Source organism: Salvelinus fontinalis, chromosome 4 (genome assembly GCF_029448725.1).
Source record: "Salvelinus fontinalis isolate EN_2023a chromosome 4, ASM2944872v1, whole genome shotgun sequence".
NCBI classification, from domain to species: Eukaryota; Metazoa; Chordata; class Actinopteri; order Salmoniformes; family Salmonidae; genus Salvelinus; species Salvelinus fontinalis.
Window position 1 is genome coordinate 60,795,419 of NC_074668.1, and position 26,911 is coordinate 60,822,329.

At 41.7% G+C, this 26,911-nt stretch overlaps 2 protein-coding genes across 3 annotated transcripts in view; one reads left to right on the forward strand and one right to left on the reverse strand.

Annotated features, from left to right (window-relative positions):
- The window catches only part of LOC129854119 (CD151 antigen-like), a 36,731-nt gene extending 22,318 nt beyond the window's left edge, over window positions 1-14,413 (reverse strand). Inside the window, exons 1-3 of one of the 2 annotated variants that reach the window (XM_055920863.1) lie at window positions 14,171-14,413; window positions 6,986-7,082; window positions 356-547 (exon numbers count right to left, since the gene is read on the reverse strand). In XM_055920863.1, the coding sequence (XP_055776838.1) occupies window positions 356-547; window positions 6,986-7,081 (288 nt within the window). In that variant the 5' untranslated portion in view covers window position 7,082; window positions 14,171-14,413. Of the gene's footprint in view, window positions 1-355; window positions 548-6,985; window positions 7,083-7,290; window positions 13,578-14,170 lie in introns of those variants that run through there. The other variant, XM_055920864.1, reaches the window with a different exon arrangement.
- The window catches only part of LOC129854118 (potassium voltage-gated channel subfamily A member 1-like), a 129,172-nt gene that overhangs the window by 99,017 nt on the left and 3,244 nt on the right, over window positions 1-26,911 (forward strand). The gene's annotated exons all lie outside the window — the stretch shown is intronic.

Consider the following 26,911-nt stretch of genomic DNA (forward strand, 5'->3'; position numbering starts at 1 on the left):
CTTTGCTTTATCTTGGCCAGGTCGCAGCTGTAAACGAGAACGTGTTCTCAACTGGACTACCTGGTTAAATAGAAGGTGTGGGGGGGGGGGGTAATATATATACATATATGATCTATATTATTATCACTACATTGTTGGGAAAGAGCTCTCAAGGTAAGAATGAATTTGACTAATGTTTTACACCCGTTGTATCCTGTGCACGTGGCAAATAAAGTTTCATGTTGTGTTACGGTGTGGAGGATTGGGAGTTTGCGTCCTGGTTGGGACAGAGTTTCCACTTGTGTCACCCGTGTGTGTGTGTGAGTGAACGCGTGTTCATGCAAACGTCTGTGCATAATTGAGGGTCAACACTTACCACTCTCAGCAGCCTCCTCTGCTCCTTGAAGGTGGCGCAGCAGCCCAACACTCCCGTCACCATGACGATGGCCCCGGCAAGGATTAGGATATAGGCGGAGGCGGCGTAGGTCGCGGAGGAGAGCAGGCTGATGTAGTCGCTCTTCTCCACCAGCGTCCAGATGCCCACCGCCATCACCACGCCCCCTGCCAGCTGGGAGGACAAAGTACAGAGGAATAATTAGACACATAGGCTAGTAGGTAGTGGGCTGACACCGAAAACAGTGAAGTTGCTCGATCTACGTTGAGGGAGGAGCTGATTTTTTGTATACGACAATGAAATATTCTTAGGATTACTGTAAAATTTGTTGTCACCTTCAATTCTTCCAAAAAATTAAATTTGAAAAAGTATAATCTCAAAAGTCTTCAGGAAAACTTGCAAACTGCTAAACTTGGAACCAATTAGAACTCCTGCACATACCCCTCTTGATGAAGGCAGCCAATGGCCTGCTTCTAAGATGTAAACACAGCCTCTGATCTGCTTTCACACTGAGAGGATCTAAGAGGATCTAACGTTAGCTCCCAAAGACTGAAATAAGATATCGGTTTTCGAGTGCACTTGAAATATGCAGCATGCAATATGAATGGTCTTGATCATATGGAGAGTTACCTATTGAAAGCTCGCCAATGTTACAGTTGACTAGCCAAGTCAACTAATACTGTAAATGTCAATGTGCCTGCTCAGGAAGCTAGTGTTTCATTAGCAATCTCTGTCCGTGAATTCAATAAAGAATAAAGGACTAGCTGCAGGCTTAAATAAACATGCAATCAACTAATTAGCATAGAAACCCAAATAAATGCATGTAAATAGAAAGATATACAGAGCATTCGGAAATTATTCAGACCCCGTAACTTTTTCCACATTTTTTATGTTACAGCCTTATTCTAAAATGGATCAAAATAAATGTTTTCCTCAATCTACACACTATAACCCATAATGACGAAGCGAAAACAGGTTTTTCAAAATTTACCTAATTTACATAAGTATTCAGACCCTTTGATATTAGACTCAAAATTGAGCTCAGGTGCATTCTGTTTCCATTGATCATCCTTGAGATGATTCTACAACTTGATTGGAGTCCACCCGGGGTAAATTCAATTGATTGGACATGATTGTGAAAAGGCACACACCTGTCGATATAAGATCCCACAGTTGACAGCGCATATCTGAGCAAAAACCAAGCTATGAAGTCAAAGGAATTGTCCGTAGAGCTCAGAGACAGGATTGTGTCGAGGCATAGAACTGGGGAAGGGTACCAAAACATTTCTGCAGCATTGAAGGTCCCTAAGAACACAGTGGCCTCCATCACTGTTAAATGGAAGAAGTTTGGAACCACCAAGAATCGTCCCAGAGCTGGCCGTCCGGCCAAACTGAGCAATCGGGGGAGAAGGGCCTTGGTCAAGGAGATGGGAGAACCATCTCTGCAGCACTCCAGCAATCAGGCCTTTATAGAGTGGCCAGATGGAAGCCCCTTCTCAGTAAAAGGCATATGAGATCAGATCATGAGAAACAAGATTCTCTGGTCTGATGAAACCAAGACTGAACTCTTTGGCCTGAATGCCAAGCATCACGTCTGGAGAAAACCTGGCACCATTCCTATGCTGAAGCATGGTGGCAGCACCATAGCAGCACCATGCTGTAGGGATGTTTTTCAGCGGCATGGACAGGGAGACAGTCAGGATCAAAGGAAAGATGAACGGAGCAAAGTAGAGAGATCCAGAGCGCTCAGGACCTCAGAATGGGACGAAGGATCACCTTCAAACAGGACAACGACCCTAAGCACACAGCCAAGACAACACAGGAGTGGACAAGTTTCTGAATGTCCTTGAGTGGCACAGCCTGAGGCCAGACTTGAACACGATCGATCATCTCTGGAGACCTGAAAATAGCTGTGCAGCGACGCTCCCCATCCAACCTGAGAGCTTGAGAGGATCTGCAGAGAAGAATGTGAGGATGCTTGTAGCGTCATACCCAAGAAGGCTGTAATCGCTGCCAAAGGTGCTTCAACAAAGTACTGAGTAAAGGGTCTCAATACTTACGTAAATGTGATCAGTTTTTTTTGTTATACATTTGCAAAAATATCTAAAAACCTGTTTTTGCTGGGGTATTGTATGTAGATTGATGGGCAAAATGTTGTTTAATCCATTTTAGAATAAGGCTGTAATATAACAAAATGTGGAAAAAGTGAAGGGGTACTGCATGCTAGAATCAGTGGTGGAAAAAGTACTCAATTGTTATACTTAAGTAAAAGTAAAGATACCTTAACAGAAAATGACTTAAGTATGACTTGAGTAAAAGTCTAACAGTGTTAGGTTTTATGTATACTTAAGTAACAAAAGTAAAAAGTATAAATCTTTTCAAATTCCTTATATTAAGCAAACCAGACAGCACCATTTTCTTGTTTTTATTATTTACAGATAGCCAGGGGCACACTCCAACATCATTTACAAACGACAACCGAAGCATGTGTGTTAACTTCTTATGGCTGGGGGACAGTATTGAGTAGCTTGGATGAATAAGGTGCCCATAGTAAACTGCCTGCTACTCAGGCCCAGAAGCTAAGATATGCATATTATTAGTAGATTTGGATAGAAAACTCTGAAGTTTCTAAAACTGTTTGAATGATGTCTGTGAGTATAACAGAACTCATATGGCAGGCAAAAACCTGAGAAAAAAATCCAACCAGGAAGTGGGAAATCTGAGGTTTGTAGATTTAAGTAATTGCCTATCCAAGATAGTGTAAATTTGGTCCGATTGCACTTCCTAAGGCTTCCACTAGATGTCAACAGTCTTTAGTACTTTGTTTCAGGCTTCTACTGTGAAGGGGGAGAGAATAAGAGCTGTTTGACTAAGGGGTCTGGCAGAATGCCACGAGTTAAGTCACGCTCGCGCGCAGCAGTGAGAGCGAGCTGCGCTCCCTTTCATTTCTAAAGACAAAGGGATTGTCCGGTTGGAAGATTTATGATAAAAACATCCTAAAGATTGATTCTATACATCGTTTGACATGTTTCTACGAACTGTAATGGAACTGTTTTGACTTTGTCTGGAATAAGCGCCTGCGCCTTGTGAATTTGGATTTGTGAACTAAACGTGCGAACAAAAAGGAGGTATTTGGACATAAATTATGGACTTTATCGAACAAACATTTATTGTGGAACTGTGATTCCTGGGAGTGCATTCAAAAAAGTGTAAATCCTTTATTATAGTAAAACAAAGAAGAAAAACAGCCAAATTTGTGAAATTCTTTATTTGACATCATTGCGTAAGGCTTGGTGCTCACGGAATCAGTAGGCTATTAAACAAACACTCAAACAAGCAACAGAAGCAGGATCTGTCTTATTTCTGTAGATATATTGTTGATAAAGCCCAGCCACATTTAACATTTAGGCTATTGATTATAGACCTAATTAAGTTGGTTTCCTCTCTCCTCCCTTTTCTTAGACAATAAGGCAAGGGCTGTTTTCTCATCTCCTCATTCTGCTGCTGCCTCCGCTGCATTGTTCTCAACACCAATATGCTGGTTAACTTTGCTATTATGCACATAGCAACATGGTCTAGGAAAAGACGCCAATTCAACAGCGGACTGATGTGTTCCTGAATTGCGGACAGCGACCACTATCCAACATGGGAAAGTGCATTTGTTATAAAAACATAGTATTTTTATTGGTGTTGCACCATTATTCTTAACGTAATATAACCATATACAGTTGAAGTCATAAGTTTACATACACCTTAGCCAAATACATTTAAATTCAGTTTCACAATTCCTGACATTTAATACTCGTAAAAATGTCCTGTCTTAGGTCAGTTAGGATCACCACTTTATTTTAAGAATGTGAAATGTCAGAATAATAGTAGAGAGAATGATTTATTTCAGCTTTTATTTCTTTCATCACATTCCCAGTGGGTCAGAAGTTTACATACATTCAATTAGTATTTGGTAGCATTGCCTTTAAATTGTTTAACTTGGGTCAAACGTTTTTGGGTAGCCTTCCACAACTTTGGAAGTATGCTTGGGGTCATTGTCCATTTGGAGGACCCATTTGCAACCAAGCTTGAATTTTCCTACCTCATGATGCCATCTATTTTGTGAAGTGCACCAGTCCCTCCTGCAGCAAAGCACCCCCACAACAAAATGATGCCGCCCCCGTGCTTCACGGTTGGAATGGTGTTCTTCGGCTTGCAAGCATCTCCCTTTTTCGTCCAAACATAGCAATGGTCATTATGGCCAAACAGTTCTATTTCTGTTTCATCAGACCAGACATTTCTCCAAAAAGTACGATCTTTGTCCCCATGAGCAGTTGCATACCGGAGTCTGGCTTTTTTATGGCGGTTTTGGAGCAGTGGCTTCTTCCATGCTGAGCGGCCTTTCAGGTAATGTAGATATAGGACTCGTTTTACTGTGGATATAGATACTTTAGTACCTGTTTCCTCCAGCATCTTCACAAGGTCCTTTGCTGTTGTTCTGGGATTGATTTGCACTTTTCGCACCAAAGTATGTTCATCTCTAGGAGACAGAACGCTTCTCCTTCCTGAGCGGTATGACGGCTGCGTGGTCCCATGGTGTTTATACTTGCGTATTATTGTTTGTACAGAGGAACTTGGTACCTTCAGGCGTTTGGAAATTGCTCCCAAGGATGAACAAGACTTGTGGAGGTCTAGAATTTTTTTTCTGAGGTCTTGGCTGATTTCTTTTGATTTTCCCATGATGTCAAGCAAAGAGGCACTGAGTTTGAAGGTAGGCCTTGAAATACATCCACAGGTATACCTCCAAATGACTCAAATGATATCAATTAGCCTATCAGAAGCTTCTAAAGCCTGGAATTGTGATAGATTATTTCACTTATAATTCACTGTCTGTAAACAATTGTTGGAAAAATTACTTGTGTCATGCACAAAGTAGATGTCCTATCCGACTTGTCAAAACTATAGTTTGTGAACAAGAAATTAGTGGCGTGGTTGAAAAATTAATTTTAATGACTCCAACCTAAGTGTACGTAAACTTCCGACTTCAACTGTACAATTTCAGTAGCACGTCTCGGACTGATGGACTATGCCATCCCCACGGCCTCCACAATGGATCAGTCCACTACTGCCAACAGCCTATCGACCAAACAAATGACCAGCCGACTAAATGGGGTAAGCACTACAAATATGTATAAAACACTTCCTCCCTTGACATAGATCGATCATCTCGAAAACTAAAGCAGATAGCTTGCTACAGCCCACCACCTACAGTGGCAAACAAATGAACCACTGTCACCTTCAACTCTTATAGGCATTCATTCTTATGCATTATTAAATACTGTGGAATAGTTCCCATGGTGTTAATGAAGATGGCAGTATTTGGTGTGTATTCTTCATTAAACACAACATTACAGGCCTTATCAACTTACAAAATACATCACCATCCACAGTTTGAATATGATGAAAAGCGGTTAAATCGACCGTATACTACATTTACACTTGTACATCAGCAGATGTTGCAGCACTGCACCAAAAAAAAAGTGTCCCTGTGCCAACTCAATCACTTACACAGCTACTGATATCCTTGTAATGCAGGGTCATTCATTCACTAAGAAGGGAGCAGAGGAGATGGGCGGCTATACACTCGATGTGAATGAAATATACACAAACAGTCAGTCACTCATGCTGATGTTTATATACTGTAAGGCTGTTCCCGAACCCCCTCTTCCGACTGCCCTTCAAAGATTCTGCCATTAAGCTCCTGAAGTTGTCGGTAACAGGCTACACCAGCGGTCGGCAACCTTTTCCATTTGGAGTGCCAAGTTATCGTACAATTTCTACTGCGTGCAAGTTATGATTTTCATATGCACATTTTTAGTAGAACACTTTCATTTATAATAAAGTCTTCATATCTCAAAATCAATGACGTGTTAATCAAAATCCTATCTAAATGAAAAGGATTCAAATCTTAAAGTAATTTCTAATGCCATTTCCAATATATAAAAATAGCCTACATAAAGCCAACAAATAAAAACATTGCCTTCTGCAGGTAGAAAATATCCTGATAAAAATAAACATTGGCTACTACTCATGGCCGGTCTTCAAGGAACTTGCAACATTGTATAAAATATTCTGGCCTCAAGAGTTTCCTGCACCAGTGAGCTCCGGACAGACAAACACAGCTGTAGAATATTTGCGCAAGGGATAAGAATAAGTTATCAGTCACAATGTTTTTGGGGAAACCATGTATTTGAGCATATTTATTTTATTTTATTTAACCTTTATTTAACCAGGAAGGGCTCATTGAGATTTAAAATCTCTTTTTCAAGAGCGTCCTGGCCAAGATATGTAGCAGCCTAGCAGGGCTAGATTATTAGGTTTGCATTAGCGGACACATCTTTCCTGAGATCTGTATTAGGACAGCTGCCATCTCCCACAGTGTGGCTGACTAGCCGTTCAGTCTAGCGGGCTGGGAAGCACAATTGTGTGCTTCCCAGTGAATGTGGGATAGAATGCCTGGTGGTGTTGTGTTGGTCTGTGGACACCAGAAAGATACAAATAAACATATTTCTCAGAGGGATTGTCCTCCCAGCATGAAAGTCACATGCAGGCAGACAGACTCACCCAGAAGAGGAAGTTGAATGTGAATAGGAGATACTTCAGACAGACGGTCCCGCATGTTTCCTTCTTCTCGTCGTACGCTGTCGCTGGTGCCCCCATGCTGCAGGAGAAAGAGAGAGGTGGGTTTGAAAGGTTCAAATAGTTAACCTTAATCTGTTGTTGTTTCTTTTAGGGCTGGTTTCCCAGACACAGAATAAGCCTATTTTTGCTATCACAGATTGTTCTGGCAATTCTCAAATAAAAACTTTATTGGAGGAAGGATGTTTAACATGCTTTTTACTAGTGGTGCAACAGATCACAAAACTCACGGTTCGGATCGTATCACAGTTGAGTCACAGATCGGATCAGCAAAAAAAAAAAAGGGAGACAAATATAACTTTGCTTTCCATTTATTACTTAAAGAACACTTAAAGCAAGGAACTTTTCAATGTTTAAAAAAAATCTTAAAAGTCAGGCATGATACCTTCTTCCTTTGAACAATAGTGAATAAAAAATTTGCCTGTGTCCACATCAAAAAAATAAATGAAAGCAAAGCAGACTTGAGCTTATAACTTCAAATTATTTTTCATAGAACTATAATTGTGGCAATAACATTTAATAAAAAACATTATTATTTCAAATAAAAAATGGATGATTCTAATAGCAAATGTCATAGACTAAGATTAGACTGCAGTATATTTATTATTTAAGTAATTCACTCTTATTTTTGTATATATTTTTTTACCTCTTCAGTGGCCACAATCTCAGTGGTAAGATCACTGTATGTCCTCCGGTGTAGGGCAGGGTCTAGGTGAGACAGGGACTTGAACCTTGGATCCAGTGCAGTAGATCTATGAAAGTAGTCTTTGCTCAAGATAGCGCTCCAACATGTCATAAGTGGAGTTCCATCTTGTTGTGACATCGTGTATGAGCTTGTGGGTCGGTAGCTGTAGCATTTCTTGCTTGGTCTTAAGCACATGAGCAGCTGTTGTGTGTCAGTGGAAAAAGGAAACCACCTTCCTGATTCTCCCAAGGAGGCGGTCCATCTGGTTCACTGAGATTCCCCTTTGGGATGCTAAATTTATCACATATGCAAAGCAAGCTATCTCTGGCCCCAGTCCAGCTTCTATCACTGCATTTACTTGGTTCTTGGCATTATCTGTGGTGAATGGGTTATTGCTATTGGGCCTATCTAGCTTCCACTCTGCTACTGGTCCGAGCAGTACCTGCGACAGATTTGTCACTGTGTGACTCTCATAAAGGGGGCGTGTCTGTAGCACCGGACTTTGCATCTCCCACTCCTCTGTGGTGTAGTGAGCAGTCACGTAGCTTTCCGTTGCCCTGGAGGTCCACCCGTCTGTGGTGAGGGGACTTCGTAGCGTGGCTCAAGCACTTTCACCATAATAATAAACCCTTCACTTTCCACAACAGAGTATGACCTCATGTCTGCAGCGATAAACATCCCATTAGATTTGGTGATGGCTTTTGTCCAGTCTGATTCTGCAGCAAAAGACTGCTTAAATGCCGCGGGGAGAAGTTGTGTCTTGGCTGAGTTGGCTCCCGTCACTGACACACCAGGGTGATGACGCTTTAAATGTGTGGCCATGCTCGATGTATTTCCATGATCATACGGCTTTCTTGTGGCACAATGCCTACACACCGTTATGGTGTTGTCCACCACCCTTCTTCCGTCATCATATTTGACAGTGAAGCCAAAATGCTCCCATACATGACTTAAATGAAGAGGGAGGCTTTTCCAGTTCTTCAGCTCCTCTGCTAGCCATGGCTGTCAATGCTCTTTTTTCTTCTTTGCTTTTTGCAACGCGAGCATCCAGGATTGATTTGTTGGGATTCAACATGCCCCGTTCACGTGAACAGTACACGCAACTGCTTTAAAAAAAGAATTAAATCAACCTTCAGGCTTCAGAGCAAAACACAACACGCATCTCTTATCTTTATCTTTTCACTGCAACGCTGCATCGAGATTTAGGGAATTACTACTTTAAAAAGTAACAGCGGCAGTAAAACTGTATTTCACACGATGATGGTTAAACTTTGCAATTGATTTGCGGTTCACATGCGTACCGAACCGTGGGGGGTGATCCGTAAGGATCAACAACAGTCCGTACACCACCAATTTTTACAGTGCCTTGCAAAATGATTCATCCCCCTTGGTGTTTTTCCTATTTTGTTGCATTACAACCTGTAATTTAAATAGATTTTTATTTGGATTTCATGTAACGGACATACACAAAATAGTGAAATTAAAAAAAGAACTTGTTTCTTCGAAGCGAGGGGAAGAAGAAGGTGTTTCTCTTAACCGGGAGCGAGGCGTCAGAGTCCGCGACGTGGCTGGCTTTCCCTTTCTAACGCCTGATCGCCTGGAGTCCCAGCCACATACGTCTTGTGTCTGAGCCATTTAATTCACACATGGTCCTGTATAAACACAAACTCACCTTCTTGACAACTTCCTTCACAACCGCTCTGCGAAGCGCAAGAAGTATGAATGCCCTGACTTCTGGCTAGGCCATATCGTGCACGGCCAAAGGAGACGTCGGATTGACCGTGCAGCACCTTTAACTCAACAGTCAAGTCCAGACCTGCCCTCTCCTCCTTCTGCCAGCCTTCTCTCTCTCCCACACACATGCCGTACCAGAGTGTACTAGTCTAAGCTTTCTGTAACACTAATATAAGAGCCTTCTCTACTGTAATTTCACTGCCTTCTCTACACCGCTCATGCGCCGCACGCGCACACACAATTGCATTAATACAAAATGCAAGACAGCCTCCTCTAGCCTACTGTAACACTGCAAGTCAACTTGGCCGGCCAGCCTGGGGTAGAGGTTACATAGCAAGCAACAGCTGTGGAAAGACGTATTTGCTTTGTGCTGTACTGAACTGTTTGAATGGGCTTATATTCACTATAACAGTGATCACAGCAGCATCATGCGTTCTCATGCTGCATGATCTGACCGTTACCGTTGTATACTGTGAGAGTGCATATTTGATTAATGCGACAAATAATATATTTGGATTCATGTTATAAAAGGTAATATCTATAACATTATCTCATTATGTTATACGTACAGTAGCCAAAGCTTTTCTTGTGGAATAACTTTTCTGGCATCTAATATAGAGAAGTCCATATGCAGCAACTCATTAAGTTCACCATGCTTACATTTGGCATTAGTAGACAATGTAGGTTACTTCATCAAGCATTCATGGTTTTACAGTGTCTGTCGGCCTATATTTGTGTGGGGGTCTGTCGACTGAACCTGCCCGGTGTCTGTTCACCATCTGTTAGGGGGGGTCCATTTAGTGTGTCCCTGTCAATTAAATTCAAACAAACCTTTGACAGGAACTCATCATTGTATTATGTACATAAACAGAGCCACTGAGTAAAGTTAACTGTGTGCAAAGGAGGAGCACAACACATAAAGAGGTCAAACTTAAATCCCAAACCGGAGACACAAAATCATACTCTTTCAATACACAGGGTTCAACACTTTGAAAACATACAGTACCGGTCAAAAGTTGACACACCTACTCATTCAAGGGTTTATCTTATTTTTTTACATTGTAGAATAATAGTGAAGACATCAAAACTATAAAAGAACACATATGGAATCATGTTGTAACCAAAAAAAAGTGTTGAACTAATCAAAATATATTTTTTATTTGAGATTCTTCAAAGTAGTCCCCCTTTGCCTTGATGACAGCTTTGCAAATGTTCACATTTTGAACACTGAAATCACCTTTTTCCTTAAACCTTAATGGAATCGCCTACCGCTCATTACAAGACCGCTGACAACCAGACATACTCCAGACACACCACACCTGTCTGAAATAGGCTCATAACCAATGAGTAGTCACTGACTTGTCTCCGGTGCATGACAGATCATTAAAGTATTTGAATGCTTTGAACCCTTTCAGTTCGGGGCATGTTTAGGACTTGAAGGAATATGGTTTATTTTGTCATTTGTATACTTTTATATTGGCTATAGGCCTGTGTTTAGTCAAACTATTATTAATTAGATTAATGAGAAATAAAAACAATAATTAATGCATGGGGTATTGTGCAAATGACTGGCACCATATTTCTTGCAGTGTACAATAGTTTAAAACAATTCCAAACAAATTTATTTTGATGGGGTTGTAGAGAACTCAATTGAAATACCTAATTGAAACTCAATTCATTATAATTAGATCCTTTGAATGACATGCAAACTGTCATACAAAATAGGCTACATGACATAAGGAACTAACAAAAACTAGGCAAGTCAACTAGGAACAAATTCTTATTTACAATGACGGCCTACCCCGGCGAAACCCTAACCCGGACGATGCCTGGTCAATTGTGTGCCTCGCGCTATGGGACTCCCAATCACAGCCAGTTGTGATACAGCCTGGAATCTAACCAAGGTCTGTCGTGACGCCTCTAGCACCGAGATGCAGTGCCTTAGACCGCTGCGCCACTCGGGAGCCCCAAATATTCAGACCCTTCGGATTTCTTCACATTTCATTGTGTTACAAAGTGGGATTAAAATGCATTTCATTGTTATTTTTGATCAATAGAAATTAAAAAACTAAAATATAGAAGTTGCATAAGTATTCAGCTCCCTGAGTCACTACATGTTAGAAACACCTTTGGCATCGATTACAGTTGTGAGTCTTCTTCGGTAAATCTAGAAGAGCTTTGCACACCTCGATTGTGCAATATTTGCCCATTATTCTTTTCAAAATTCTTCAATCTCTGTCAAGATGTTAGGGATCATGTCTAGACAGCAATATTTTTAAGTCTTGCTATATTTTACTGTTCGGTTTATGTGTTACCCCTTGGCAGCAGAAAGCACGGCATTGATTTTCACTGCTACACAGACGATACACAACTTTACATTTCTGTGTCAACAGAGGATTTTAGCTCCACAGATAAATTAGACTATATTAGTGATTTAAATACTTGGCTCACAACTTCCTTCAGCTAAATCAAGACAAGACCAAAGTGCTTAATATTGGAGCCAAAGCACAGAGAGAAACTGACCGCATTTTAATTCACAGGCAATAAAGATAAAACACCAGGTAAAAAACCTAGGTGTCATTTTAGATTCTGAACTCAATTTTGAATCACACATTAGGAATGTAACCAAAATAGCTTTTTAGCACATGAGGAACATTGCCATGGTGTGTCCGTTTCTATCTCAGGCTGATACAGAGAAACTCATCATTGCTTTTATTACAAGCAGGCTTGACTACTGTAATGCTCTCACGTCTGGTATAACCAATAAATAAATTGGTCAACTGAAAAACATACAGAATGCTGCAGCATGGGTACTGAACAAGACCAGAGTGAGAGCACACATTACACTGGTTTTAAAGTCTCTGCACTGGCTTCCTGTGAGTTTTAGAATACATTTTAAAATTATTCTATTGGTTTTTAAATCAATCCACGATTTTGCACCCCATTACATATCAGACATGCTTTGGAGTTATGTACTCAGTAGGTCCCTCAGGTCCTCTGTAACTGGCCTTTTAACTATCCCAAAGCCTAGGCACAAGACACATGGTGAGGCAGCCTTTAGATGCTATGCCCCCTGACTCTGAAAAAGTCTGCCAGAGAACCTGAGGGCTGAAACTTTGGACATTTTTAAAAGAGATCTTAAAACATATTTTTAGCTTCAGCTTTTTTAGTGTTTCAATTTTTATTGTTATTCTTTTCTTTTTTATCCTCTGTTATTTCTGTTTGTATTTTTATTGTATTTTTATAGTTTTTTCCTGTGAAGCGCATTGCATTGTAATCATGTCTGAAATGTGCTATATACATAAAGCTTGATATGATTGATTTTCAAGCTTTAAGTCAAAACTAACTTGACCACTCAGGAACATTCAATGTGTTCTTGGTAAGCAACTCCAGTGTAGATTTGGCCTTGTGTTGTAGGCTATTGTCCTGCTGAAAAGTGAATTCCTCTCCCCCAGTATTTGCCAATGTCAAGAATACTCATACCATGATGCAGCCACCACCGTGCTTGAAAATAAGGAGGCAGTTACTCAGTGATGTGCTGGATTTGCCCCAAACATAAGGCTTTTTTTGGAGTATTACTTTAGTGCCTTGTTCCATACATAATGCAGGTTTTGGAATATTGGTATTCTTCTTTTCACTCTGTTATTTAGGTCAGGGTAACATACATCGCTGAGCAGTTTCATTCCTGATTGCAGCTCAGTTCAGAAGGATGACTATCTGATGTGTCTGGGTGGTTTAATATATAATCCACAGCATAATTAAAAACGTAACCATGCTTAAAGAGATATTTAATGTCTGATTCGTTATTATTATCAATCTACCAATCACTGCCCTTCATGAGGCTTTCAAAAAGCTCCCTGGTCTTTGTAGTTTAATGTGTGCTTGAAATTCAATAATTGATTGAGGGACCTTACATATGTTGTATGTACGGGACAGAGCAAGAGTTAGTCATTAAAAAAAGAATGTCAACCCCTATTATTTTACACAGAGTCCACATACCTTGTGATTTGTTAAACCACATTTAACTCCAGAACTAATTTAAGATTGCGTAAACAAAGGGATTGAATACTTATGCGACGACTATATTTTCGTTGTGAATTGTGTATTTACCCCCCCCCCCCCCAAAGAAGAAACAATTATATATTTTAAATCCCACTTTGTAACACAATAAAATGTAAAGAATTGCAAAGGGTCTGAATATTTTTTTAAGGCACTCTATGTGACCGTATACAAATTTCATAACGATTAGAAATGTTTGTTTTAGTCAAATATTATATTTATTTGTTTGGGCTTCTTGCGTTCAATTTGCAGTCTACGAATAATTTGTAATTATGTTCCGGCCCCTGACCATCTGCTCAATAAAAAAACGTCCCGCGGCTGAATCTAGTTCAGTTACCCTATTCTAACGAATATTTGGCATACCTAATCTCAGCAGCTGACTGCATATGTCCGATTCACAAAGAAAATATAATTGCTGTGTTCCTGTGAGCTAACATAGCCTACATGCTAGCTAGACAACAATAATTTTCCCGCAGTAAAACGTTCAAATTGACATGTTAACCCTGCTTGGTATCACTAAAACAATAAATAATGAAATATGTTGCCTTAGAATCCAAAACGTTTCTGTGAATTGTAACATGTTTGCTGTCGAACACGCTAATGTGTTAGCTACAAAGTAACAAGCTACCTACCTGCTGCTGTGTTGTTACAAGTAGCAACGCGTTGATGTATCCAAAATAATAGATATAGATGTTTAAAACTAGTTTTTGTTCGTTTTCATTCCGAACTCTATTTTTCAGGGAGTCCTTCGATAGTCCAAACCAGAGAGGGGTAAGCGTAAAATGCTAAACTAATGAGTAGTTAGTCCGCTGGGGTCTATGACTGTACAGTAAGTAGGTCGTGTTGACTCCACCCAATCACTTTGATTTTTTCCTACCCTGTGGCGCAATAGAACAGTTCTGTTCCTGGTTGCTGCTGGGCAATTCCATGGACACGGATGTGCGCTGAGAGTCAGATTTTTCACTTGAAGATATGTCAAACAAAAACTATTTGTTTCAAAGTTTAACAAACCATAGGCTACAACTCTATGCACAAGGACTACTTTTAATCATTTACACTGGACATTTTTCATAACACATTTACTGAAAGAACTGTGTAGATAGATGCAAAGTTTGTTAACAGAGTTCAAATAAAACCTCCCTGCATTCTGTGTCCACGTTTCCCGAAATTGTTGTTATATATCTTCTCTGAATGGCCATGACATGACACATTGACTCTATTTTGCTTATTTTTTAAATTTTATTTTTTATTTAACCAGCTAGGCTAGTTGAGAACAAGTTCTCATTTGCAATTGCGACCTGGCCAAGATAAAGCATAGCAATTCGACACATACAACAACACAGAGTTACACATGGAATAAACAAAACATACAGTCAATAATACAGTAGAAAAATAAGTCTATATACAATGTGAGCAAATGAGGTGAGATAAGGTAGGTAAAGGCAAAACAAGGCCATGGTGGCGAGGTAAATACAATATAGCAAGTAAAACACTGGAATGGTAGATTTGCAGTGGAAGAATGTGCAAAGTAGAAATAGAAATAATGGGGTGCAAAGGAGCAAAATACATAAATAAATAAATACAGTAGGGGAAGAGGTAGTTGTTTGGGCTAAATTATAGATGGGCTATGTACAGGTACAGAAATATGTGAGCTGCTCTGACAGCTGGTGCTTAAAGCTAGTGAAGGAGATAAGTGTTTCCAGCTTCAGAGATTTTTGCAGTTCGTTCCAGTCATTGGCAGCAGAGAACTGGAAGGAAAGACGACCAAAGGAGGAATTGGCTTTGGGGGTGACCAGTGACCATTTAACTACAATTAGTGAAGTGGATTTACACCACGTAACAGAATTGCGGAAACTGAATTTCATCATGGGTCCCTGATTTGTACCCAGAAATGCATCATTAGGAATACCATTTTCTTCATGGAGATGCATCCTAAATAGCTACACAAAAATATAAATATGCAATATCCTGCTTTGCATTCTTGGGTATTATTCTACACACTGGCTATTATTTTAATGAGCGCTACCCCCAAATATGACCACATTTGGTTGGTCTGGTTCGGACCAAATCTGAACCAATTATAGAGGTCTATGTTTCACAAGTTTGCACATCAAAGTCACATACGGCCGTGATTGGGAGTCCCATAGGGCAGCGCACAATTGGCCCAGCGTCGTCCGGGTTTGGCTGGGGTAGGCCGTAATTGTAAATAAGAATTTGTACTTAACTGACTTTCATAGTTAAATTAAAACATCCCTCCACAAGCCAACACCACTTTGACACTCAACAAACTATGTGGGACCATAAACAAACAAGAAATGGCTCACCCAGAAGCAGCATTTCTGGTGGGTTGAGACTTTAATGCAGGGAGTCTTAAAACTGTTCTACCTCACTTTTAACAACATGTCTCCTGCTCCACTAGGGGCGCTAAAACTCAAGACCACTTTTATTCTACCAACAGAAATGCCCTCCCTCCTCCTCCCTTCAGCAAATCTGACCATGATTTCATTCTCTGCAGTGATGCGCTAAATACGGAAGTGGTCCGATGAAGCAGACGCGAGGCTACAAGACTGTTTTGCCGATACAGACTGGGGTATGTTCCAGGATTCCTCCGATAGCATTGAGGAGTTTACCACATCAATATCCACGCTGAGTTAAACGCTAGAGCTACCGTTTACAAGAAACGAGACACAGACATGGACGCATACAAAAAGGCCCACTACGACCATCAACATCAAACATGCAAAATGACAATATAGGAGGAAGGTGGAATCCTACTACACCGGCTCCGACGGTCGTCGTATGTAGCAGAGCTTGCAGACGATAATGGATTAAAAAGAGAAAAAAGAGAAAAAAAGAGAAACCCGGCCGTGAGATGACCAGTGATGCAAATCAAATGTTATTTGTCACATGCACCAAATACAACAGGTGTAGATAGACCTTACAGTGAAATGCTTACTTACAAGCCCTTAACCAATGATGCAGTTTTAAGAAAACACCAAAATATATATATTTTTTAAAGTAATAAGAAAAACAGATAAATAAAGAGCAGCAGTAAATAACAATAGCGGGGCTATATACAGGGGGTACCGGTACAGAGTCAATGTGTCAATGTGTGGGGGCACCGGTGTCGAGGTATTTGAGATAATTACGTACATGCAGGCAGGGTAGTCAAAGTGGCTATGCATAGATAATAACAGAGAGTAGCAGCAGTGCAATGGGAGGTTGCGGGGGGGGGGGGGGGGGGGGGGGTACAAATAGTCTGGGGAGCCATTTGATTAGCTGTTCAGGAGTCTTATGGCTTGGGGGTAGAAACTGTTTAGAAGCCTCTTGGACCTAGACTTGGGGCTCCGGTACCACTTGCTGTGCGGTAGCAGAGAGAACAATCTATGACTAGGGTGGATGGAGTCTTTGACGATTTTTAGGGCCTTCCTCTGACACCGCCTGGTATAGAGGTCCTGAATGGCAGGAAGCTTGGCCCTGGTGATGTACTGGGCCGTATGCACTACACTCTGTAGTGCCTTGCGGTCGGAGGCCGAGCAGTTGCCATACCAGACAGTGATGCAACCAGTCACGATGATCTCGATGGTGCAGCTGTATAACTTTTTGAGGATCTGAGGACCCAAGCCAAATTTTTTCAGTCTCCTGAGGGGGAATAGGCTTTGTCGTGCCCTCTTCACGACTGTCTTGGTGTGTTTGGACCATGATAGTTTGTTGGTGATGTGGATGCCAAGGAACTTGAAGCTCTCAACATGCTCCACAACAGCCCCGTTGATGAGAATGGGGGCGTGCTCGGTCCTCATTTTCCTGTAGTCCACAATCATCTCCTTTGTCTTGATCACGTTGATGGAGAGGTTGTTGTCCTGGCACCACACGGCTAGGTCTCTGACCTCCCTATAGGCTGTCTCATCGTTGTGGGTGATCAGGCCTACCACTGTTGTGTCATCAGCAAACTTAATGATAGTTTTTGAGTTGTGCCTGGCCGTGCAGTAATGAGTGAACAGGGAGTACAGGAGAGGACTGGGCATGCACCCCTGAGGGGCCCCTGTGTTGAGGATCAGCGTGGCAGATGTGTTGTTACCTACCCTTACCACCTGGGGGCGGCCCATCGGGAAGTCTAGGATCCAGTTGCAGAGGGAGCTGTTTAGTACTGTGCAGAAATCTTAAACAAGCTAAATGCCTTTTATGCTCGATACAAGGAATACAACACAGTGTTGTGTGAAAGCCCCTGAGTTCAGGATGACTGTGTGATTTCATTCACTGTGGCCAAAGTGAGTAATACTTTTCAACCGGTTAACACTCGCATGGCTGCCGGGGCAGATGAAATTCCAGTTTTCAAAGCATGTGCAGACCAGTTGGCAAATGTCTTCACAGAATTGTAAAATCTCTCCTTCATCCCAGACACCCTGGACCCTCACCAATTCGCATACCGTCTCAACAGATCCCCAGATGACACAATCTTAATTGCACTTCACACTGTCCTCTCCCACCTTGACAAGAGGGGAAATAACTATGTGATAATGCTGTTCATTGACTACCGCTCAGTGTTTAACACCATAGTCCCCTCCAAGCTCATCACCAACCTAGGGACCCTGGGACTGAATACCTCCCTCTGTAACTGGATCCTGGACTTCCTGACTGGACGGACCAGGTGGTGAGTATAGGCAACATCTCACCCTCAACATGGGGGCCCCTCAAGGGTGTGTGCTCAGTCCTCTCCTGTACTCCCTATTCAACCACGACTGCATGGCCACGCATGAGTCCAACACCATCATCAAGTTTTCTGACGACACGACAGTGGTAGGCCTGAGCACCGACCGCGATGAGAGCCTACAGGGATGAGGTCAAAGACTTGGCTGTGTGGTTCCATGACAACAGCCTCTCCCTCAACGTCAGTAAGACCAAGTAGCTGATCGTGGACTACAGTAGAAAGAGGGGAGAGCATGCCCACATCCACAGGGCTGTAGTCGAGCGGGCCGAGAGCTTCAAGTTTTTTGGCGTCCACATTACTAAGGACTTAACATTGTCCAGTTGTGAAGAGGGCCAATCAACTCCTCTTCACCATCAGGAGGCTTAAAAGATTTGGCATGGGCCCTCGGAATATCAAAAAGTTTGACAGCTACACCATCAAGAGCATGTTGACTGGCTGCATCACAGCTTGGTATTGAAAATGCACCACCCTCGGCTGTAAAGTGCTACAGAGGGTGATGCGGACATCCAGTACATCACTGGGGCCGAGCTTCCTGTCATCCAGGACCTCTATATCAGCCGGTGTCAGAGTAAGGCCCGAACGATTGCCAAAGACGCTAGCAACTCAATTCATAGACTGTTCACTCTGCTACCGTCCGGTGAACAGTACCAGGGCATCGGCACTTGGACCAACATGCTCCGAGACAGCTTCTGTTCCCAAGCCATAAGACTGCTAAATAGCCATAAGATTGCTAAATACAGTGCATTCAGAAAGTATTCAGACCCCTTGACCTTTTCCACATTTTGTTACGTTACAGCCTTATTCTAAAATTGATTAAAACGTTTTTTCCCCCCTCAATCTACAGGCAATACCCCATAATCACCAAGCAAAACCATTTTTTTTGCAAATGTATATAAAAATTGTTTTTAAATTATATTACATTTCCATAATTATTTAGATCCTTTACTCAGTACTTTGTTGAAGTATGTTTGGCAGTGATTACAGCCTTGAGTCCTCTTGGGTATCACACTACAAGCTTGGCACACCTGTATTTGGGGAGTATCTTCCATTCTTCTCTGCAGATCCTCTCAATCTCTGTCAGATTGGATGGTGAGAGTCGCTGCACAGCTTTTCAGGTCTCTCCAGAGATGTTTGATCTGGTTCAAGTCCGGGCTCTGGCTGGGCCACTCAAGGGTATTCAGAGACTTGCCCCGAAGCCACTCCTGCGTTGTCTTGGCTGTGTGCTTAGGGTCGTTGTCCTGTTGGAAGGTAAACCTTTGCCCCAGTCTGAGGCCCTGAGCGCTCTGGAGCAGGTTTTCATCAATGATCTTTCTGTACTTTGCTCCGTTCATCTTTCCCTCGATCCTGACTGTCTCCCAGTCCCTGTCGCTGAAAAACATCCCCACAGCATGATGCTGCCACCACCATGCTTCAACATAGGGATGGTGCCAGGTTTCCTCCAGACGTGGCACTTGGCATTCAGGCCAAAGAGTTCAATCTTGGTTTCATCAGACCAGAGAATCTTGTTTCTCAATATCTGATCTCATATGCCTTTTACTGAGGAGTGGCTTCCGTCTGGCCACTTTACCATAAAGGCCTGATTGGTGGAGTGCTGAACAGATGGTTGTCCTTCTGGAAGGTTCTCCCATCTCCACAGAGGAACTCTGGAGCTCTGTCAGAGTAACCATCAGGTTCTTGGTCACCTCCCTGACCAAGGCCCTTCTCCCCCGATTGCGCAGTTTGGCCAGGCGGCCAGCTCTAGTAAGAGTCTTGGTGGTTCCAAACTTCTGTTTAAGAATGATTGAAGCCACTGTGTTCTTGGGGACTTTCAATGCTGCAGACATTTTTTGGTACTCTTCCCCAGATCTGTGCCTTGACACAATCCTGTCTCGGAGCTCTACGGACAAAACTTTCGACCTCAAGGCTTGGTTTTTGCTCTGACATGCACTGTCAACTGTGGGACCTTTTAATAGACAGTTGTATGCCTTTCCAAATCATGTCCAGTCAATTGAATTTACCATAGGTGGACTGCAATCAAGTTGTACAAACAGCTCAAGGATGATCAATGGAAACAGGATCCACCTGAGCTAGTTTAATGGCTGTGATAGAAAACTGAAGATGGATCAACAACATTGTAGTTACTCCACCATACTAACATAAATGAAAGAGTGAAATGAAGGATACATGTACAGAATACAAATATTCCAAAACATGCATCCTGTTTGCAACAAGGCACTAAATTAATACTGCAAAAAATGTGGCAAAACAATTAACTTTTGTCCTGAATGCAAAGTGGGGAAAATCCAGTACAACACCACTCTCCATATTTTCAAGCCTACTGGTAGCTGCATTATGTTATGGGTATGCTTGCATTCGTTAAGGACTGGGGAGTTTTTCAGGTTATAAAATTAACGTAATGGAGTTAATCACAGGCAAAATCCTAGAGGAAAAACTGGTTCAGTCGGCTTTCCATCAGACACTGGGAGATTAATTCACCTTTCAGAAGGACAATAACCTAAAAGACAAGGTCAAATCTACACGAGTTGCTTACCAAGAAGATAGTGAATGTTCCTGAGTCACCTAGTTACAGTTTGAACTTTTATTATCCTCCTTCATCATGAGGGAGAGAAATTAAAACATATCCTAAAGACATAGTTTTTGGAAACGGAATTCCACAGCACAAGGCAATGTTTCTTAAACTTATAGTAGGCAGAAAAATGTATCCAACAATTTATTTCATTAGGCTGACATCCCATATTATGCTTCATGTTCATTTCATTTCAAAAGAGATATATTAACTGTTGTATTGTAAAATTAGACTGACTTGAAATGGGTTAACATATTGCCTATGTGCATCAATCTTTTTTAAGCACATTTGAGTATCCTTAAATGCTAAATGTACTGAGCAAAGCCTAATCATAGTCAAGTCTAAACGTTGTATTGCCACTAGATGGCAATGGTTCACCTTTGGGTTGGTTTCATGTAATACATTACCGTAAACTTGTGTATAGCCGGCTAAAGGGAAAGTTACTGTCAGCATCATTTGAAATGTAAGGATATGAAGTTTTAGATATTTTCAAACAGACCTTAAAATATCAAATCACATTTGAAGCCCCCATGAAGATACCCTTTTGTTTATCTTACTTTAATTTTGATCTATTAAATGATAATAGCCAAGATGTTCATATTGCAACGCAGAAGGATCGTTGAAGTAGGGTCTTCTCGGGTGTTTGTCTATTACATTTGGAGCGCAATTTGTTTGCAATAGAAAAAGACCGCAGAGGTTTGTTTCATTGTACAAAAATTGCGCCCTTCTATTAGGGATGTAGCCCGGAAAAAACCTGTCACCATGGGAGACGCGCAGGTTGGGTATGTGCCAATGGTCGGTGTTACTGCTGTGTTGTGTATGGTCAAGAGAGCGTGCATAATTTGGAGAGAATTACGCGCGGGTAGACGCCAGATAGACAAATCTTCATCTCAAAAAGGGACATTTCAGGTACTAACTATATTTTATCATGTGTTTTAATTTCAATATTGTGGTTTTCAGGATATCCTCAATGTTACTTGACGCAACTGCTTACCACTTTGTGTAGACAACAAGCTGTCAGGTTGCTTCTTAAAGAGATTATCGCACTAACAATCTAAGGCTTTGAAAACACGGGAGTAGGGTACAATGTCAATATAAGGTTGTAGGCCTAACTAACTAAAATATACTACACTGAACAAAAATATAAACGCAACATGTTAAGTGTTGTTCCCATGAGCTGAAATAAAAAAATCCCAGACATTTTCAATATGCACTAGAAGCTTATTTCTCAAAAGTGTTATACACAAATTTGATTACATCCCTGTTAGTGAGCATTTCTCCTTTGCCAAGATAATCCATTCACCTGACAGGTGTGGCATATCAAGAAGCAGATTAAACAGCAATATCATTACACAGGTGCACCTTGTACTGGGGGGGGGGGGGGGGGGGGGGGGGGGGGGGGGGCAATAAAGGCCACTTTAAAAAGTGCCGTTTAGTCACACAACACAATGCCCCAAATGTCTCAAGTTTTGAGGGAGCGTGCAATTGGCATGCTGACTGCAGGAATGTCCATCAGTGTTGTTGCCAGATAATTGGATGTTAATTTCTCCACCATAAGTTGCCTCTGGCATCGTTTTAGAGAATCTGGCAGTACTTCCAACCAAACTCACAACTGCAGACCACGTGTTACCATGCCAGCCCAGGACCTACATATCTAGCTTCTTCACCTGTGGGATTGTCTCGGGGGGGAGGGGAATCCATAGATTAGGGCCGAATACATTTTTTCTGCAGATTTATTTCCTTATATGAACTGTAACTCATTAAATCTTTGAAATTGTTGCGTTTATATTTTTGTTCAGTATACATATACATAATTTAACAGCACAATGACAATAGTAAACCTTACATGGCTTGTTTTTAGGCTTGTAACCAGCAGCTTTTGGCTCCCTGCTTACAGTCAAGTGTTTGAATGAGAGTTGCTATGTGACATTCTAATCGTTCATTGTCCAATCAACCGGGAAAATACATTTAAAACAATACATAGAAAATGTAATTACAATCTTTGTCTTATGACACATTTTCTGTGTATCAAATTATAATGGTGATACAAAGTGTAGCCTATTATTGTTATTATTGGGCACAGTTTATTGGAATTTAGGCTATGTCACTGTTCAAGTGCTTCTGTGAGTAAGTTTACTAGGTTACGACTATAGCAACAGTTTGTGTATCGGCCCAGCAAGGCTTGGCCTAGAGTCTTCAGTGTGTGAAACTAGTCCTAATCCACCTTACACCTGCCGCAGTGTGAGGCTATAAATATGTCACTTGCTTCTCAGGTCATTAGAGTCCATGTGGAGCCTCACAGAATGCCATCACAACAAGTGTAAGGACTATAGTAGTCTACCTGGCTTTGTCACAAGCTGCAATAGCTACAACACTCCATAATTGGTTTATTGTATCAGTCAATGAGACGGAGACAGTGGACACTGTGCCTGTCTACTCAACAGACATCTCTGCGTTTATACAAGCAGCCCAATTCTGATATTTTATTCACTAATTGGTCTTTTGACGAATCCGATCAGCTCTGAAAAAGATCTGTGTTTGGTCAAAATGCCAATTAGGCTGTGTTTACACAGGCAGCCTAATTGTGATCTTTTGCTACTTAATTGGTCTTTTGACCCATCAGATTAGAAATTTTGGCACAAATTGGGAAAAATATCAGAATTGGGCTGCCTGTGTAAACACAGCCTTTGACTGGCCAAGGATAATATGACTAGGGCCCTGTGTTTTGTGCAATCATGTGACATAGCAACATTTTATCCTGAATTTTAAGCCTTATCCAGAAATCAGAATTACACCACAAAATGAAAGCAATTGTCTGAAAAGAATAGCGGACAGTTTGATAAATCTACAAATAAAGGTTAAAATCCAGGCATGTTACTTCACTGCGCAAAATACAGGGGCAGGGCTGATGATGACTAATTGACAGACAAACAGATACGCCTTGATCAGACCGACAGCGTCATTGCGTTTTGGTACAGCAGAAGTACATTTATTTCCAATGGAACGCTGTGTTTGCTCTTGCAGCATTGCATTGCGGAGGTCTGTGTTCTGTGTGGTGCATACGTCGGATATTTACAACATACGCATCAAATTGTATGCACAGACTTGACAGAAATAGTAGCAAAGGTGAATGTCGAACTTTTGTTGCATACATATCCAGTAAAAATTTTGGATCACAATTCTTTTTTAAATACTTATTTCACGCAGCATTGATGCAATGACGCTGTCATCTGATCGAGGCGATAGGGTTAGTGGTCATGAAGCCTTTGTGGCAATTGTAGAGTGAAGTCATAAACATGGTATACCATGCTGAAATGGCTTATTCTACTGAACAAAAAATATAAACGCTACATGCAACAATTTCAAAGATTTTACTGAGTTACAGTTCATATAAGGAAATCAGTCAATTGAAATAAATAAATTAGGCCTCAATCTATGGATTTCACATGACTGGGAATACAGATATGCATCTGTTGGTCATAGATACCTTAGGGGCATGGATTACAAAACCAGTCAGTATCTGGTGTGACCACCATTTGCCTCATGCAGCGCGACACATCCCCTTCGCATACAGTTGATCAGGCTGTTGATTGTGGCCTGTGGAATGTTACCCCACTCCTCTTCAATGGCTGTGCAAAGTTGCTGGAAATTGGCGGGAACTAGAACTGTCATACATGTCGATGGAGAGCATCCCAAATACAGTGCATTTGGAAAGTATTCAGACCCCTTCCCTTTTTCTAAAACAGGTTTTTAGAACTTTTTGCGAATAAAAAAAATAAACATATCTTATTTACATAAGCATTCAGACCCTTTGCTATGAGACTTGAAATTGAGTTCCGGTGCATTCTGTTTCCACTGATCATCCTTGAGCTGTTTCTACAACTTAATTGGAGTCTCAATTGATTGCACATGATTTGGAAAGGGGCACACCTGTCTATATAAGGTCCCACAGTTGACAGTGCATGCCAGAGCAAAAACCAAGCCATGAGGTCGGAGGAATTGTCCGTAGTGATCCGAGACAGGATTGTGTGGCACAGATCTGGGGACAGATCTGGGGAAGGGTACCAAAAAAATCCTGCAGCATTGTAGGTCCCCAAAAACACAGTAGCCTCCATCATTCTTAAATGGAAGAAGTATGGAATCGCCAAGACTCTTCCTAGAGCTGGCCGTCTGGCCAAACTGAGCAATCAGGGAAGAAGGGCCTTGGTCAGGGAGGTGATCAAGAACCCAATGGTCACTCTGACAGAGCTCTAGAGTTCCTCTGTGGAGATGGGAGAACCTTCCAGAAGCACAACCATCTCTGCAGCGCTCCACCAATCAGGCCTTTATGGTAGAGTGGCCAGACAGAAGCCACTCCTCAGTAAAAGCCACATGACAACCTGCTTGGAGTTTGCCAAAAGGCACCTAAAGGACTCTCAGACCATGAGAAACAAGATTCTCTGGTCTGATGAAACCAAAATTGAACTCTTTGGCCTGAATGCCAAGCGTCACGTCTGGAGGAAACCTGGCACCATCCCTACGGTGAAGCATGGTGGTGGCAGCATCATGCTGTGGGGATGTTTTTCAGCAGCAGGGACTGGGAGACAGTCAGGATCGAGGGAAAGATGAACGGAGCAAAGTACAGAAAGATCCTTGATGAAAACCTGCCCCAGAGCGCTCAGGACATCAGACTGGAGCGAAGGTTAACCTTCCAATAGGACAACAACCCTAAGCACACAACCAAGACAACGCAGGAGTGACTTCAGGACAAGTCTCTGAATGTCCTTGAGTGGCCCAGCCAGAACCCGATCTAACATCTCCGGAGAGACCTGAAAATAGCTGTGGGAAAAGTCAAGGGGTCTGAATACTTTCCGAATGCACTGTATGCTCAATGGGTGACATGTCTGGTGAGTATGTAGGCCATGGAAGACCTGGGTACAGGTTCTTGCAACATAGGGTGTGCTTTATCATGCTGAAACATGAGGGGATGGCTGTGGATTCTCTGTGCATTCAAAATGCGGTCGATAAAATACAAATGTGTTCATTGTCCGTAGCTTATGCCTGCCCATACCATAACCCCACCACCACCATGGAGGGCGATCTGTTAACAACGTTGACATCAGCAAATCACTCACCCACACGATGCCATACACGTGGTCTGCGATTGTGAGGCAGGATGGACGTCAGATTCTCTTAAACAACGTTGGAGGCAGCTTATGGTGGAGAAATACATTTTCAATTATCTGGCAACAGCTCTAGTGGACATTCCTGCAGTCAGCATGCCAAATGCACGCTCCCTCAGAACGTGAGACATCTGTGGCATTGGGTTGTATGACAAAACTGCACATTCTAAAGTGGCCTTTTATTTCCCCCCCAGCACAAGGTGCACCTGTGTAATGATATTGCTGTTTAATCAGCTTCTTGATATGCCACACCTCAGGTGGGAGGTGATACATGTTGTATTTATATTTTTATTAAGTATGGTTTGTGAATATACCGGTACGTTTTCGCTCCAAAAATCCACCGCACAACTTGATCCCACCGCTGCCACCAACATACCAATTTTAAATCACAATTCATGCCAAGCTGTCAATCTGTGATGGATAGGACTCAGATCACATAATAGCCCGGTTTGGTCATTATTTGATTCCCAAGCAGAGTGAATGTAAGACTACACCATAAATCCTAGTTAAATACCACTACTGTAGGTATCATTGTACTGAATGTCATGCCTATGTAAAGTAAGAGGTCAAAAGTCAACAACATCATTGTTATGTTGCTCCTTCTAACAGAAGGGGTTGTTAAAGGGTAAACACATGTATAGGTCAATGGGGTCATGGTTATGTATATGCTTCTCTGCTCTTGCAGCTGGAAAGGCCTAGGTTACAGTAGGTCAATGGTCTTAATCCAGTAGGCCATGCTATAGTATAAAGCAGACCATCTCTGAGTCCCAATGATCTTCAGCACTTGATCACTTTCGTTAATGGATTTGAAAGGAAACTAATGTAAGAAATATAGTGGGGAAAACCAATCTAGCCACAACAATCCAATTATTTTAAATGTGTGGGGAAGAGTGCAGGAGTGCACACTTCAGGAGAAAGGTGTAAGAATTGCCTAATC